At 36.4% G+C, this 14,951-nt stretch overlaps 1 protein-coding gene across 1 annotated transcript in view; it reads left to right on the forward strand.

Moving 5' to 3' along the window:
* Positions 1 to 14,951, forward strand: part of IMPG2 (interphotoreceptor matrix proteoglycan 2) — a 77,096-nt gene continuing 62,145 nt past the window's right edge. The window contains 5 exon segments of the mRNA XM_035728990.1: positions 1 to 37; positions 40 to 84; positions 530 to 773; positions 9,822 to 9,829; positions 12,721 to 12,887. Coding sequence (XP_035584883.1) covers positions 1 to 37; positions 40 to 84; positions 530 to 773; positions 9,822 to 9,829; positions 12,721 to 12,887 — 501 coding nt within the window.

The raw sequence follows: 14,951 nt of genomic DNA on the forward strand, positions 1-14,951 counted from the left end.
ATGATTATGTTTCCTCATTTTGGGAAGATTTCTCTGGGTATTTGATATTTGTCACGATAGAAGGAAACCTTACATCATTAACAGGTATTTAAAAATCTATATTGTTATTTTTCCTTATATTTGTATATTTTCTTTAAAAATAACATTATTTGTTATGACTGTTGTAAGAAGTTGAATCAAATGCTATTCTATTAGTCTTTGGTATTGCTTCATTTAAACTTTTAAAATCTCTCCAATAATTTTGGTTTTCTTCTTTAGTAATTTCTACTTCAGACTTACTTCCTCTTATTTCTTGTGTTGCAATTGGATATATAGTTTTTTCAATAACTAAGAATCTTGAAATAAAGGAGTAGGAGTTAGATGGAAGAAAAATTGACCGCTCACTCCTCCCCCTCTAGGCATGCCTATCTGTAATCTGAGCAATGACTTTAAAATCAAAATGTGGCACAAAAGTCAGTTTTTCTTTGTTACCTTTCTTACTGTACCTTCATTCATTATCCAAAGACTTGTCTATGCTTTCACTCTGTAGCACAAACCTACATGTCTTTAGAAGATATCCAAGAACCCAAGAGTGCAGTTCCTTTTTTCCTGACTGACTCAGAATCCACAGATACTTCTCTTTCTACTGAAAAGAAACTACCTCTGGACCACAGAGAAACTGAGAAACAGTGGTTGCTGAGAAGACGACGATCTATTCTGCTTCCTAATGGTGTGAAAACCTGTCCGGGTGAAAGTGTGACAGAGGCTGTGGCAAACCATGTAAAATATTTAAAGTACGAGGTAAGTGAACATCCAAACCTTGGGGCTTTATGATGCAATTCAAACATAGTTCTAACGTGTGTTGTATCTTGTGAAAATTCAAAGTTTGTGATAATTTAGACAGACACTGAGCCAAATATTTTTTTTTTTAAGATTTTATTTGTTTATCTGAGAGAGAGAGAATGAAAGAGAGCACATGAGAGGGGGGTAGGGTCAGAGGGAGAAGCAGACTCCCTGCCGAGCAGGGAGCCCGATGCGGGACTCGATCCCGGGACTCATGACCTGAGCCGGAGGCAGTCACTTAACCGACTGAGCCACCCAGGCGCCCGTGAGCCACCCAGGCGCCCAGACAGTGAGCCAAATATTATCTTTGTATTAGCTATGGGAAAAGGACTTGCTAAAAGTCAGTATTTATATAGCTTCAGAGGAAAGTTTAAGAGTGGAAATGGCTTAAATCTTTTAAGCACGTCAAAAATACCAGTTTATGTTACTGGAAAATTTAATTATTTTTTACTTCGTCATTAAGTAATTTGGCTAAATATACCCACAAAATATATTTTCCATGATATACTTACCTATTTGGGTGATTAGTTACTTTACATACATGAAAATATAATAAATTTCTATATTTTATAGTTTGGACATTCTGCAGATTCATGATGACTAGTCTATGGTTGGTACACACAAACCTTTTATGTCTAAAATGATCACCCTTCTCACAACCGACCCAGAAACAACAGAACTAGGATTTTTTAATTAATTAATTAATTAATTAATTAAGATTTTATTTATTTTAGAGAGAGAGAGCGCACATGAGCATGGAGGGGTGAGGGGTAGGGGCTGGGGGAAGGACAGGCAGAGGGAGAGGGGGAGAAAGTCTCAAGCAGATTCCACGCTGAGCTGGAGCCCAGTGCAGGGCTCGATCTCATGACCCTGTGATCGCAGCCTGAGCCACAACCATCAAGCGTCTGTGGGATGCTTAACTGACTGCGCCACCCAGGTGCCCTCAGGATTTTATTTTTAACTAAACAGTATTATCCTTGATCGAATCCCTTTTTATTATGTGAATTCATTTTTCTATTTCTTAAATTTACTAACCAAAATTGCTTAATTGACCATAATATGTCCCTTCGATTTGAAGGAATCAGACTTTGCTTTTTGCTGCTCAAGAGACATTAAAAAGCCGTAAGATGGATGTGATGCTAGTAAACTAAAGTAGAACTACCTCTACTTAGATTAGATGATTAGATGGTAGTGAAATCAGACTCGCTCATTTGTGTATTTATTCAACAAATGTTTATTGGGCAGTTAAATTTTCCATGCCCTGGGCTATACGGATCTTCAGTCTAAGCTGCTACTTTATCTTCTCCTTTTTTACCTTCCTCCCTCTTGTCCTTCTCCTCCTCCCTCACCAAAACGAGTGTTTTTATTTATTTTTTCAAAGCAAGTTTTTTTTTAAGTTTTTATTTAAATTCCAGTTAGTCAACATACAGTGCAATAGTAGTTTCAAGTGTATGATTTAAGTGATTCAACACTTACATGCAGCACCTGGTGCTCATCAGAACAAGTGCACTCCTTAATCCCCATCACCTATTTAACCCATTCCCCCCGCTTCCCCTCCAGCAACCCTCAGTTTATTCTCTCTAGTTAAGAGTGTTTCTTGGTTGTCCTCTCTCTTTTTTAACCTTTGCTCATTTGTTTCTTAAATTCCATATAGGAGTGAAATCATATGGTATTTGTCTGACTGACTTATTTCGCTCAGCATAATACTCTCTAAGCAAGTGTTTAAAAAAAAAAAAAAATAGGGCGCCTGGGTGGCTCAGTTGGTTAAGCGACTGCCTTCAGCTCGGGTCGTGATCCTGGAGTCCTGGGATCAAATCCCGCATCAGGCTCCCTGCTTAGCGGGGAGTCTGCTTCTCCCTCTGACCCTCCCCCCTCTCGTGCTGTCTCTCTCTCTCACATAAATAAATAAAAATCTTTAAAATAAAAAAAATACCAGATATTACATATATTTATATATTTGATTTTTTGTTTATTAAAGTGGCACTCTCTTCGCACCTTTTTTAAAGCGGGTATTTGTATCTCTTGATTTTATTTTGGTACTATCAGACATTACTAAGCAATAAGCTTTCCTTTTACTTTTTTAATGGAAATCCATTGACTGTGACTTTTGTGTATGGGGCACGTGCCAGAAGTGGCAAATTCTAAAGAGAGTGGGAAGAGAATAAAGGACTAAAGATGAAAGAGAATGACAGTTTATAACTTATCAAAATATGATTTCTACTACCTGGATTTTTACTTTCAAAATAAATAGATCAGAATATCTAAATAGCTGTTGGTTAAATAGTGAAGAGGAAATAACCATTTAAGAAATGTGGTTATAGGGATGCCTGGGTGGCTCAGTCGGTTGAGCGTCTGCCTTCCACTCAGGTCATGATCCTGAGGTCCTGGGATCGAGTCCCACATCAGGCTCTTTGCTCAGCGGGGATTATATCAAGTCAGGAAACAACAAATGTTGGCAAGGATGTGGAGAAAGAGGAAACCTCTTACACTGCTGGTGGGAATGCAAGCTGGTACAGCCACTCTGGAAAAGAGTATGAAAGTTCTTCAAAAAGTTAAAAATAGGGGTGCCTGGGTGGCTCACTCGTTAAGCGTCTGCCTTCGGCTCGGGTCATGAAGTTAAAAATAGAGCTACCCTAGGACCCAGTATTTGCACTACTGGGTATTTACCCAAAGGATACAAACATAGTGATCCAAAGGGGCACGTGCACCCCAATGTTTATAGCAGCAATGCCCACAATAGCCAAACTATGGAAAGAGCCCTGATGTCCATGGACAGATGAACAGATAAAGAAAATGTGATGTGATATATATATATATATATATATATATACACACACACACACACACACACAGACATACATACACACAATGGAATATTACTCAGTCATCAAAAAATGAAATCTTAGCATTTGCAACAATGTAGATGAAACTAGAGGGTGTTATGCTGAGTGAAATAAGTCAGTCAGAGAAAGACAATTATCATATGATTTCAGTCGTATGTGGAATTTAAGAAACAAAACAGAGGACCATAGGGGAAAGGAGAGAAAATAAAGTAAGATGAAATCAGAGTGGGGGGGGGGACCATAAGAGACTCAACAATAGGAAACAAACTCAGGGTTGCTGGAGGGGAGGTAGGTGGGGGGATGGAGTAACTGGGTGATGGGCATTAAGGAGGGCATGTGATGTGATGTGATGAGCACTGGGTGTTATATGCAATTGATGAATTATTGAACTCTACTTCTGAAACTAGTAATATACTATATGCTAATTAATTGAATTTAAATAAAATAAAAAATAGGAACAGATCAGCAAAAAAAATGTGGTTATATCTTTTAATTTCTTTGCTCTTGTCTTTATAAATTCAAGAGATCCTATTGAAAAAGAAGCCAACAAAAAGAAAAGCATTCCTAAATAATTGATTTTAAAATACAGATCCTATGAATGAGATCATTGGAAAGGGACCTTACAGAGCTCAAAGGGTGGGCACGAGCACATCAAGATGGTAACAGTGTTGATACAACTATTACTGTCAGTTGTAAAGAGAAATGTGTTTTTGAAAATTAGGAAAGATCATGAATATTTCAGCATAGGTTATGAAGAGATTTTATAGACATAATTGGATTATGCCCTTGGAACCAAATGTGTGGAAATTAGAGGGAGAGATTTATTCAGTGTCCAACCAAGGATCTTAGTTCTTCTTACCAAGCTGATTTAGTTTAATGGTTTGCCCAATTTTTCCTTCATAGAGGATCTGGCTTCAGTTGCCAGATTTGAAAAATAACAAATTTGAAAAATACCTTTGTTTAAGTAAGAAGCAACTGCATTTAACCTAATTTGTAAAATTAAACAGATATTTAGGGTACTTGGAATTGAATGCAGTTAGTAGTATCCTCCCACTTAAAAAATTATATTTGTAGTTGGGCTTTTGAAATACAGCTTTACTAATGTATACTTTGATGTATTATGAGCTGTGTACTTAAATTATACTATTTGATTAGTTTTGACAAATGTATTTACCCTTGAAATCATCATGCATTCAAGATAATGAATTTATTAGTCACCTCCAAACATTTTCTCATTTGCCTTTGTAATCTCTCCCTCCCTTAGCACTTCTCTTTATCCTGGTACTCAGGCAACCACTAATCTGGTTTTTATCACTATGAATTGTTTGCATTTTCTACACTTTTGTATATAAATGTAATCACTATATATATATACTTTTTTATCTCGCTTCTCTTGCTCAGTGTAATTATTTTGAGACTCATCTGTGATTTTTTTTGTGTATCAGTAGTTTGTTACCTTTTATTGTTGAGTAGTCTATTTTAGGGATATAGCACATTTTGGGATATTTGGTTTGTTTTCAGTTGTTGGTGATTATAAAGAAAGCTGTTATAAACATTTGTTATTAAGTTTTTCTGTGAACATATGCTTTCTTTCTGTTGGTTAATAGGAGTGGAATAGCTGGGCCTCATTATAGGTGTATGTTTAACTTTTGTGAAGTTGCTAAACTGTTTTCCAATGTGGCTGTACCACGTGCAATGTATTAGGTTCCAGTTTTTCCACATTCTTGCAATATTCAGTATAGTCAGTCTTTTTAAACTGTAACCATTCTAGTGAATATTAAATGATATCTTATTGTGATTTTAATACGCATTTTCTTAATGGCTAATGGCTAATGATGTTGAGCACTTTTTTCAGTGCTCATTGACCATTTGTGTATCTTTTTTGGCGACAAGTTCAAATATTTTGCGCATTAAAAAAATAATTGAGTCATTTGTCTTATAGAATTGTAAGAGTTCTTCATGTATTTTAAATACAAGTTCTCCGTCAGATAAATATTTTGCATACATTTTCAGCCAATGTGTGCCTTTTTATTTTCTTAATAATGTCTTTTGAGGAACAAAAATTTTAAATTTTGATGAAATCCAACTTATCTTTTTTTGGGGGGTGGGGAGCATCATGCTTGCCTTCGGTGTTATATCTAAGGTTGCCTAACCCAAAGTGACAAGTATTTTCACCTATCTTTTCCTGTAGAAATTTTATAATTTTTAGGTTTTATATTTAGGTCTACGATCTACTTTGAGTAAATTTTTATATATGGTGTATAGGGATCAAAGTTAAATTTTTGCATATGCTTAGCCAATTGTTACAGCACCACTTATTAAAAAAGATTATCCTTGGGACGTCTGGGTGGCTCAGTCAGTTAGGCATCTGACTCTTTTTTTTTTAAGATTTTATTTATTTATTTGAGACAGAGAAAATGAGAGAGAGAGAGAGAGAGAGAGCACATGAGGGGGGGAGGGTCAGAGGGAGAAGCAGACTCCCTGCCGAGCAGGGAGCCTGATGTGGGACTCTATCCAGGGACTCCAGGATCATGACCTGAGCCGAAGGCAGTTGCTTAACCAACTGAGCCACCCAGGCACCCTAGGCATCTGACTCTTGATTTAAGTTCAGGTCATGATCTCAGGGTTGTGGAATTGAGCCCCACTCCGGCTCCGTGCTGGGCATGGAGTCTCCTCGAGACTCTGTCTCTCCCTCTGCCCATTCCCCTGCTCATGTGCTCTCTCTCTAAATAAATAAAAAAAAAATCTTAAAAAAAAGATCCTTTCTTGCCTTTGCACGTTTGTTGGAAACTGGTCTTCTGTATATGGTGGGTCTGCTGCTTCACTCTTCATTCTCTTCTACTGATCTCTTTGTCTATTTTTATGCCAATACCATGCTGTCTTGATTACAATAAGTCTTTAACAGGGAAAGTTCCTCAACTTTGTTCTTCCTTTTTTCAGATTTGCTTGGTTATGCTAGGTCCTTTGTTTTTCATATAAATATTAGAATCAGCTTGCCATCTTCTACAAAAAGGGCTGCTGGGAATATTGATTGGAATTGTGTTGAATCTGTTGGGAAGATTGAATCAATTTGGGAAGAATTGTCATCTTAAAAATATTGAGTGTTCTAATCTATGAATGTGACATATCCCTCCATTTATTTAGGTCTTCTTCAATTTCTCTTGGCAGCATTTTGTAATTTTCAGTGTATAGGTCTTACATGTCTTTTTTTATCAGATTTATCTGTTTTACTTTTTTTCATGCCATTGTTAATGTTATTTTAATTTCTAATTATTCCATCCTAGTATATAGGCATACAACTGCTTTTTGTATATTGACCTTTTATTCTGTAACATGCTAAATTCATTTATTAGTTTTAGTAGCTTTTTTGTGTATTCCTTAAGGTTTTCTACATAGATGATTATTTTATTTGCAAATAAAGATAATTTTATTTCTCATCTTCCAATTTATATGCCTTTTATTTCTTGCCTTATTGCACCAAATTGTTCCATATGCTTTGTGCACCATGACTTTGAGAGGAAAATACCCTAAAAAAAAGACTTTGTTCCATACTGGATTTTTGTGTACTGGATAATACGCACAGCCTGATCCTTAGGAACAGGATTAAAGACAGATTAAATACAGGCATTGCTTTCTTCAGAATATTGTCATCACATTTTGCCTTCCTCCAGCAGTTTGCAGGGCAGGTTTTCTCTGCCACAGAGAGGCATTCGTAGATCACCTATCATCTCAAAAATTTTCAACAGTCACTAAAGGCTATATAAAAATTATTTGACAAGGTTGGGATTTCAGAACAGGTCTACTTCTAGGCCATAGTGAAGTATGTGGCAATTGTCTGGTGGAGTTTTGCCCTTCCTAGTACCTCTTTCTCTGGGATCGTGCTGATTTTACTCTTTTCTCTACTGGCTACAGTGTCCTATCTAGATTTTTCCCTCTCTGCGCTGCATGAGAGCTCCAGGCTCCTTCGCCAGCCCCACCAATTCCCCTCTATTAAAATGTACGTGTTCTGAATTCTATATTCCATGTTAGTTAATTGGATGTTCTTGTCAGATAGCTCCCAGCTGCAAAGCCATTGGTTGAATAAGGATGTATTACCTTTCTGGACAGAATTACTTTTTCAGTTTTATTGAGACATAATTCACATACCATACAATTCATCCATTTAATGTATAGAATTCAATGGTTTTCTAGTATATTCACAGAAATGTGCAACCATTATCACACTGAGTTTAAGAACATTTCATCACCTCAAAAAGAAACCTCACACCCTTTAGTCATCACTCTCTTATCCCTCTATTTCCTCTATCCCTCTCCCCAGGCCTAAGCAACCATGAACCTACTTTTTATTTCTAGAGTTATCTATTATGGATATGTCAGATAAATGAGATAATGTAATACGTGGTCTTTTGTGACTGGCTTCTTTCACTTTGCATAATGTTTTCAACATTCTTTGATGTAGTATGCATCAGTAGTTTATTTTTTTATGGCCAAATAGTATTTTCTTATATGGATACATGTTTCGTTTATCCTTTTGTCAGTTGTTGGGCATTTGGGATGTTTTCAATTATTTGGGTATATACCTAGGAGTAGAATTTCTGGGTTATATGGTAACTATGTTTAACCATATGAGGAACTGCCAGATACTACTTTCTAAAGTAGCTGTACCATCTTAAATTCCTAACAGCAGAATGTGAGATTCTGATTTCTTTACATCTTTGCTGGCACTATGATTTAAAAACAAAAATCACAACCATCCTAGTAGGTGTGAAATCACATCCCCTGGTTTTGATTTATGTTTCTTTAATGATAGTAACACTGAACATCTTTTTATTTGCTTTTTGGTCATTTGAATATCTTCTTTCCAAGAATATCTTTAGATCCTTCCCTATTTATCATTTTTTTTTATTATTGAGTTGTAACAGTTCTTTATATATTCTAGATACAAGTTTCTTAACAGAAAATGATTTGAAAGTATTTTTTCTCATTCTGTGGGTTGTCTTTTCACTTTCTTGATGGTGTCTTCCATGCACTAAAGTTGTTGATTTTGATAAAGTCCAGCTTATCTATTTGTTCTTTTCCAAAATTGTTTGGGTTATTCTAGGTTCATTGTAATTCCATGTGAATTTTAGAATTAGCTTGTCAATTTCTATAAAGAAGTCAACCAGTGTTCAGATAGGATTGCATTCGATCTGTAGATCAATTTGGAGATACTACCATTTTAACAATGTTAATGATTCATGTGCAGATGCTTTAATTTGCATTTCTCTGAAGATGAATGATAGCACTTTTTCACATAAACTTCCTTTGTAAAGTGTTTGTTCCAGTCTTTTATATGTTTTAAAAATTGGATTGTTTGCCTTTTCATTAGACAGTTGTAGAAATTTTTTATCCTAAATACCAGTTATATGTATTTTGAATATTTTCTGCCAGAAGTATGGCTTGCCTATCCATTTTTTATTAATAGTATCTTTCATGAGTAATTGTTAGTTTTGATAAATTGTAATTCTTTTTTCTTTTGTAGTTGTTGCTTTCTATGTTCTGTCTGTGAAATCTTTGCCTGTTCTCAAGTTATACAGATATTCTTCTGTGTTTTCTTTTAGAACCTCTATAATATTAGCTTACACATTTCAAATTATTTTTGTATATATTGTAAATAAGTTATTGAGATTTATTTTTTCTTTCTTTATAGATATATAGTTATTCAGTCTTATAATATTTTTTATAATTTCTTTGAATCACCTTTTCATAACTAGACCTTAGAGACATTCATTTTTTATTTGTTTTTACCAACTCCAATTTTCACCTTTCACCTTTGCATTGTCTTCTGGTGGGCACTAAATTTTCATGTAGAAGTTTTAAGCAAGGAAGAGGGGTGCCTGGGTGGCTCAGTCGTTAAGTGTCTGCCTTTGGCTCAGGTCATGATCCCAGGGTCCTGGGATTGAGCCCCACATCGGGCTTCCTGCTCGGCGGGAAGCCTACTTCTCCCTTTCCCACTCCCCCTGCTTGTGTTCCCTCTCTCACTGTGTCTGTCTCTGTCAAATAAATAAATAAATAAATAAAATCAATCTTAAAAAAAAAAGCAAGGAAGAATTCTGAATCTATAGGTGGTCAGCTCTGCTGCAGTCAACCTTGGCTGGATTCTTCTGTATGCTGTAGGATCAGAAGTTCTGAAGAGCAATGATAAGGATGCAGTTAGTTCACTGAAAGAGAAAACTAAGTTTGCAAACAAAGGTTCATTTTAACCCTGAAAAATCAATTGATAGAGAAACTTTAAATATTCATATATTTTCCTCCCTGTTAAAGCTTAAGGCTTGTTTTTTGGCTTAGATTATCTTCTTCCATCAAACAACTGTGAGACAACCAGATCCATTATGATGATGACATTGATATTCATGTAGCACTAAGGTGTTTATAAAATACTCTCACAGGTAGTTGGTAAGTCAGTAATGATTCATCCAGTTAAATAAGAGAGATGAGTACATTGAAGCATTGAATGGCTAGGTAAGTTACTTGTGGTTATGAAGCTAGTACACGGTAAGTCTAGGGCTAGAATTTAGTTAGATCTTCCAACTCTATGAGTTCAGGGGCTCCACCTCCATATGCTACTGGATAAGCATTCAGTTTTCTTGAGATGAAAAATAATGGTCTTGATTTCTGTGCATTTGCATCCATCTTTCTCCCTCAGTGCTCTGTTCCTCTTCCCTTCCATCTCAGTCTATCTATTGTCCACAGTGTCTGGCATTTGGCCAGTGAAATGGTTGCAGGATAGCAATACACTTAGTGCTGTACAAAATGTGCAGACAGCCTGTTTAGCATCCTTTCAGATTTGATCCTGTGGAATAATTTAGCAGATAGATTGAATTAGTTTTTATTTTGATATAGCAGTACATTTCTTTGGAATATCATGGTTTTTTGTGTTGTTTTGTTTTTTAGTTCTATCTTTAAAAAAAATTTCTTTTGAATGTAATTGACACACAATGTTACATTAGTTTCAGGTGTACAACATAGTGACATAGTGATTCCATGAGATTCTACATTATGCGGTGCTCACCAGAAGTGTAGCTACCATCTGTTACCATACAATACTATTATAATACCATTGGCTGTGTTCCTTATACTGTTCCTTTTATTCCTGTGACTTATTCATCCCATAGCTGGAACCCTGTATCTCTCACTCCCCTTCACCCGTTTTGTTCATCCCCTTACCACCTACCGCTCTGGCAACCACCAGTTTATTCTCTACTCTTGTCTTTTTTTTTTTTTTTTTAGTTAATAGATTTTAATTTTTAGAGAAGTTTAAGGTTTACAGAAAAATTGAGCAGAAAGTCCAGAGAGTTACCTATACTGTCACTCTTCTTTACACACATTTTACCCTCTCGTTAGCATTTTGTGTTAGTGTAATACATTTGTTACAATTGATGAGCCAATATTGACACATCATTCTTTTTTTTTTAAGATTTTATTTATTTATTTGAGAGAGAGAGACAGAGAGAGCAATAGAGAGCACAAGCAGGGAGGAGAGGGAAAAGTAGGGAGCCCAACTCGGGGCTCTATCCCAGGACCCTGGGATCATGACCTGAGCCAAAGGCAGACGCTTAACTGACTGAGCCACCCAGGAGGCCCTTGACACATCATTATTTTTTTTTTCTTTTTATTAACATATAATGTATTATTTGTTTCAGGGGTACAGGTCTGTGATTCATCAGTCTTACACAATACACAGCCTCCCCAGTGTCCATCACTCAGCCATCCCAGCCCTCCCACCCCCCTCCACTCCAGCAACCCTCAGTTTGTTTCCTGAGATTAAGAGTCTCTTACGGTTTGTCTCCCTCTCTGGTTTCATCTTGTTTCATTTTGCCCTCCCGTCCCCTATGATCCTCTGTCTTTTTCTCAAATTCCTCATATCAGTAAGATCATATGATACTTGTCTTTCTCTGATTGACTTATTTCGCTTAGCATAATACCCTCTAGTTCCATCCATGTCGTTGCAGATGGCAAGATATCATTTTTTTGATGGCTGTATAGTATTCCATTGTATATATATAAACAACATCTTCTTTATCCATTCATCTGTTGATGGACATCTAGGCTCTTTCCAGAGTTTGGGCATTGTGGACATTGCTGCTATAAACATTGGGGTGCTCGTGCCCCTTCAGGTCACTACATTTATATCTTTGGGGTAAATACCCCGTAGTTCAATTTCTGGGTCGTAGGATAGCTCTGTTTTCAACTTTTTGAGGAACCTACATACTGTTTTCCAGAGTGGCTGCACCGGCTTGCATTCCCACCAACAGTTGACACATCATTCTTAACTGAAGCTCATAGTTTCTGTGGAGTGTATGCTCAGTCATTGTGTTGTATAATCTATAGGTTTTGAGAAATGAATAATGGCATGTATCCACTATTACAGTGTCCTACAGAATGGCTTCTTTGCCCTAAGAAAACCACTGTGCTCCATCTCTTCATCTCTCCCTCCCCACGACCCCTGGGAACCACTGATCTTTTTACAGTTTTCATAGTTTTGCCTTTTCCAGAATGTCGTATCATTGGAATCATATAGTATGTAGCTTTTTCAGATTGGCTTCCTTTACTTAGCGGTATGCTTTTAAGTCTTCACTGTATCTTTTCATAGCTTGAAACCTCATTTCTTTTTATCACTGAATAATATTCCATCATATGGATGTATCACAGCTTGTTTATTCTTTCACCTATTGAAGTATTCTCAACATCTCCACTTTTATAAAGCATAAACATGGATTGTTTTTTGTTTGTTTGTTTTTTGAGAGATGGGAAAAATACCCTGCCTACTAGGAAGTGAATTAATTCCCTCTATAAGGGCAAGGAGTGGGGAGTACAAATTCTCTTCACATCTGAAAAGTTTAAACTGGACATACATCAACAGAAGAACTTTGACTGGGAATCATTCCCATGCTCCTCCAGAAAGGACACTAAGGGCAAAAGTGTCTTGGGAATCTGAATAAACAGGTTCATGATCATTGTGAGAACCTCAAAGTGCATTAACTTTCCATAAAATACTTCTCTGTCTCTTTTCCAGTGTGTCAGGAAGCTGTCTGGGAAGCCTTCAGGACATTTTGGGATCGACTTCCTGGGCGTGAGGAATATCGTTACTGGATGAATTTGTGTGAGGATGGAATCACAACTATATTTGACATGGGCACAAATTTTAGTCAGTCTGTGGAACATAAAAGTTTAATTATGAAGGTAAGGGTACTAACAAGGGAAGAATTGCTGGACTATTGTAGGAGCACCTATACACAGTTAAAGCCTGAAGGTAGAAAGAGCAAATGCCAAATCCCTACATTACTTTTTGTTGTTGAATTAGGCTACTTGAGTGAGCTGCCATTGGGCATAGCTTAGTCTTTATATCCCTAGCTCTGGCTATTATAATAAACATTGTCAAGCCAGTAAGAGCCTCAGGCTTATGTTTATAAATGTAAATATTTGGAAATAATACTCAGCAATGGTTTAGGCTAAGAATATAAATCTGTGAGATTCGAGCATTCTTGCCAAAATTTTGCATATTATCAATTCAGGGTAGCTACCAATGACACTAGTTAGGATAGAAGTTGTAATTCATTGAATAAATGTTTAGTAAAGTATAAATATAATTCTAATTAGTGAATTTGCTTACTTGTTCTCCTTCTTTTAGACTTAGTTTATTCTTAGCAAAGGATAAATAAGCATGCATATAGACAAATTACCTGCCTACCTACCTTCTCCTTTTCTTTTTTTTAAGATTTATTTATTTATTTTAGAGAGAGAGAGTACAAGTGGGAGGAGGGGCAGAGGGAGAAGGGGAGGGAGGGTATCCCAAACAGACTCCTCACTGAGCGTGGAGCCCCACTTGGGCTGGATCCCACAATCCCGAGATTATGACCTCAGCCAAAATCAAGAGTCAGACACTTAACTGACTAAGCCACCCAGGACCTTCCCCTTTTCATGTAGTATGTATGTATTCATATAGCATGCACGTATTCATGATAAGAAAATGAAGCTGTTTAGATATATGTGGCAAATTGCTCGTGCTGTCTGATATGCCCTGTATATATCTTTGTCCATCTGTTTGAGTCCTAACTGTCTTCAGCTCAAATGTAACCTTCCTTATGAGGAATCAACCCCCAGTTTCACAGATTTAACTCCCATAATTCTTTGAGCTCCCATAATTCTTTAATGTTGTACCACTTGCATTTTATTATTATTAGTTGTGTGTGTGACTTCTTCTACTAGACTATGAGCTGAAGAGCAAGGATTATGTCATGATTTATCATTTTGCATTCCTGTGATAAAGTAAATATGTAATAGATATTTGTTGAAATAAAGTATATAAGCAATAATTGCAATGTCTTTTTCCTATTTGCTGCAATTTAGAAACTTTTACAAATATTATCTTAAATACTTGTTTTAAGTATTATATACCTTAGAGAGACTAAGGGAAGAATTATTGACTGAATAACTCTGAGCTTTGATTTTGAGTCTAGTAGAATTAGATTAGTACATCTTAAAGTAGTACAATATATCATCCGATTCTTTCTACTTTGAAAATTTTATTTCTAGTAGAGGCATGCTATTAATTTCTTTCAACATTTGGTCCTACATTGGGATGATCTTATTACCTAGAGGCAAACTGGGGAGAGAAATATGGTCTGATAAATATGGGTGGACACAAGGCAAATTTTGCAGGGTTATAAACATTTTGAAGTTGTGCAGGTTTTTGTGTGGTTTTTTTTTAATTTTTTTTATTATGTTATGTTAATCACCATACATTACATCATTAGTTTTTGATGTAGTGTTCCATGATTCATAGTTTGTGTATAACATCCAGTGCTCCATTCAGTATGTGCCCTCTTTAATACCCATCACCTGGCTAACCCATCCCTCCACCCCCCTCCCCTCTAGAACCCTCAGTTTGTTTCTCAGAGTCCATAGTTTCTCATGGTTTGTCTCCCCCTCCAATTCCCCCCCTTCATTTTTCCCTTCCTACTATCTTCTTCTTCTTCTTCTTTTTTTTTAAACATATAATGTATTATTTGTTTCAGAGGTACAGGTCTGTGATTCAATAGTCTTACACAATTCACAGTGCTCACCATAGCACATACCCTCCCCAATGTCTGTCACCCAGCCACCCCATCCCTCCCACCCCCTACCACTCCAGCAAACCTCAGTTTGTTTCCTGAGATTAAGAACTCCTCATATCAGTGAGATCATATGATACATGTCTTTCTCTGACTGACTTATTTCGATTTTTGTGTGTTTTAAAATGTACTC

The sequence above is a fragment of the Zalophus californianus genome, chromosome 1 (genome assembly GCF_009762305.2).
Source record: "Zalophus californianus isolate mZalCal1 chromosome 1, mZalCal1.pri.v2, whole genome shotgun sequence".
Taxonomy (NCBI): Eukaryota; Metazoa; Chordata; class Mammalia; order Carnivora; family Otariidae; genus Zalophus; species Zalophus californianus.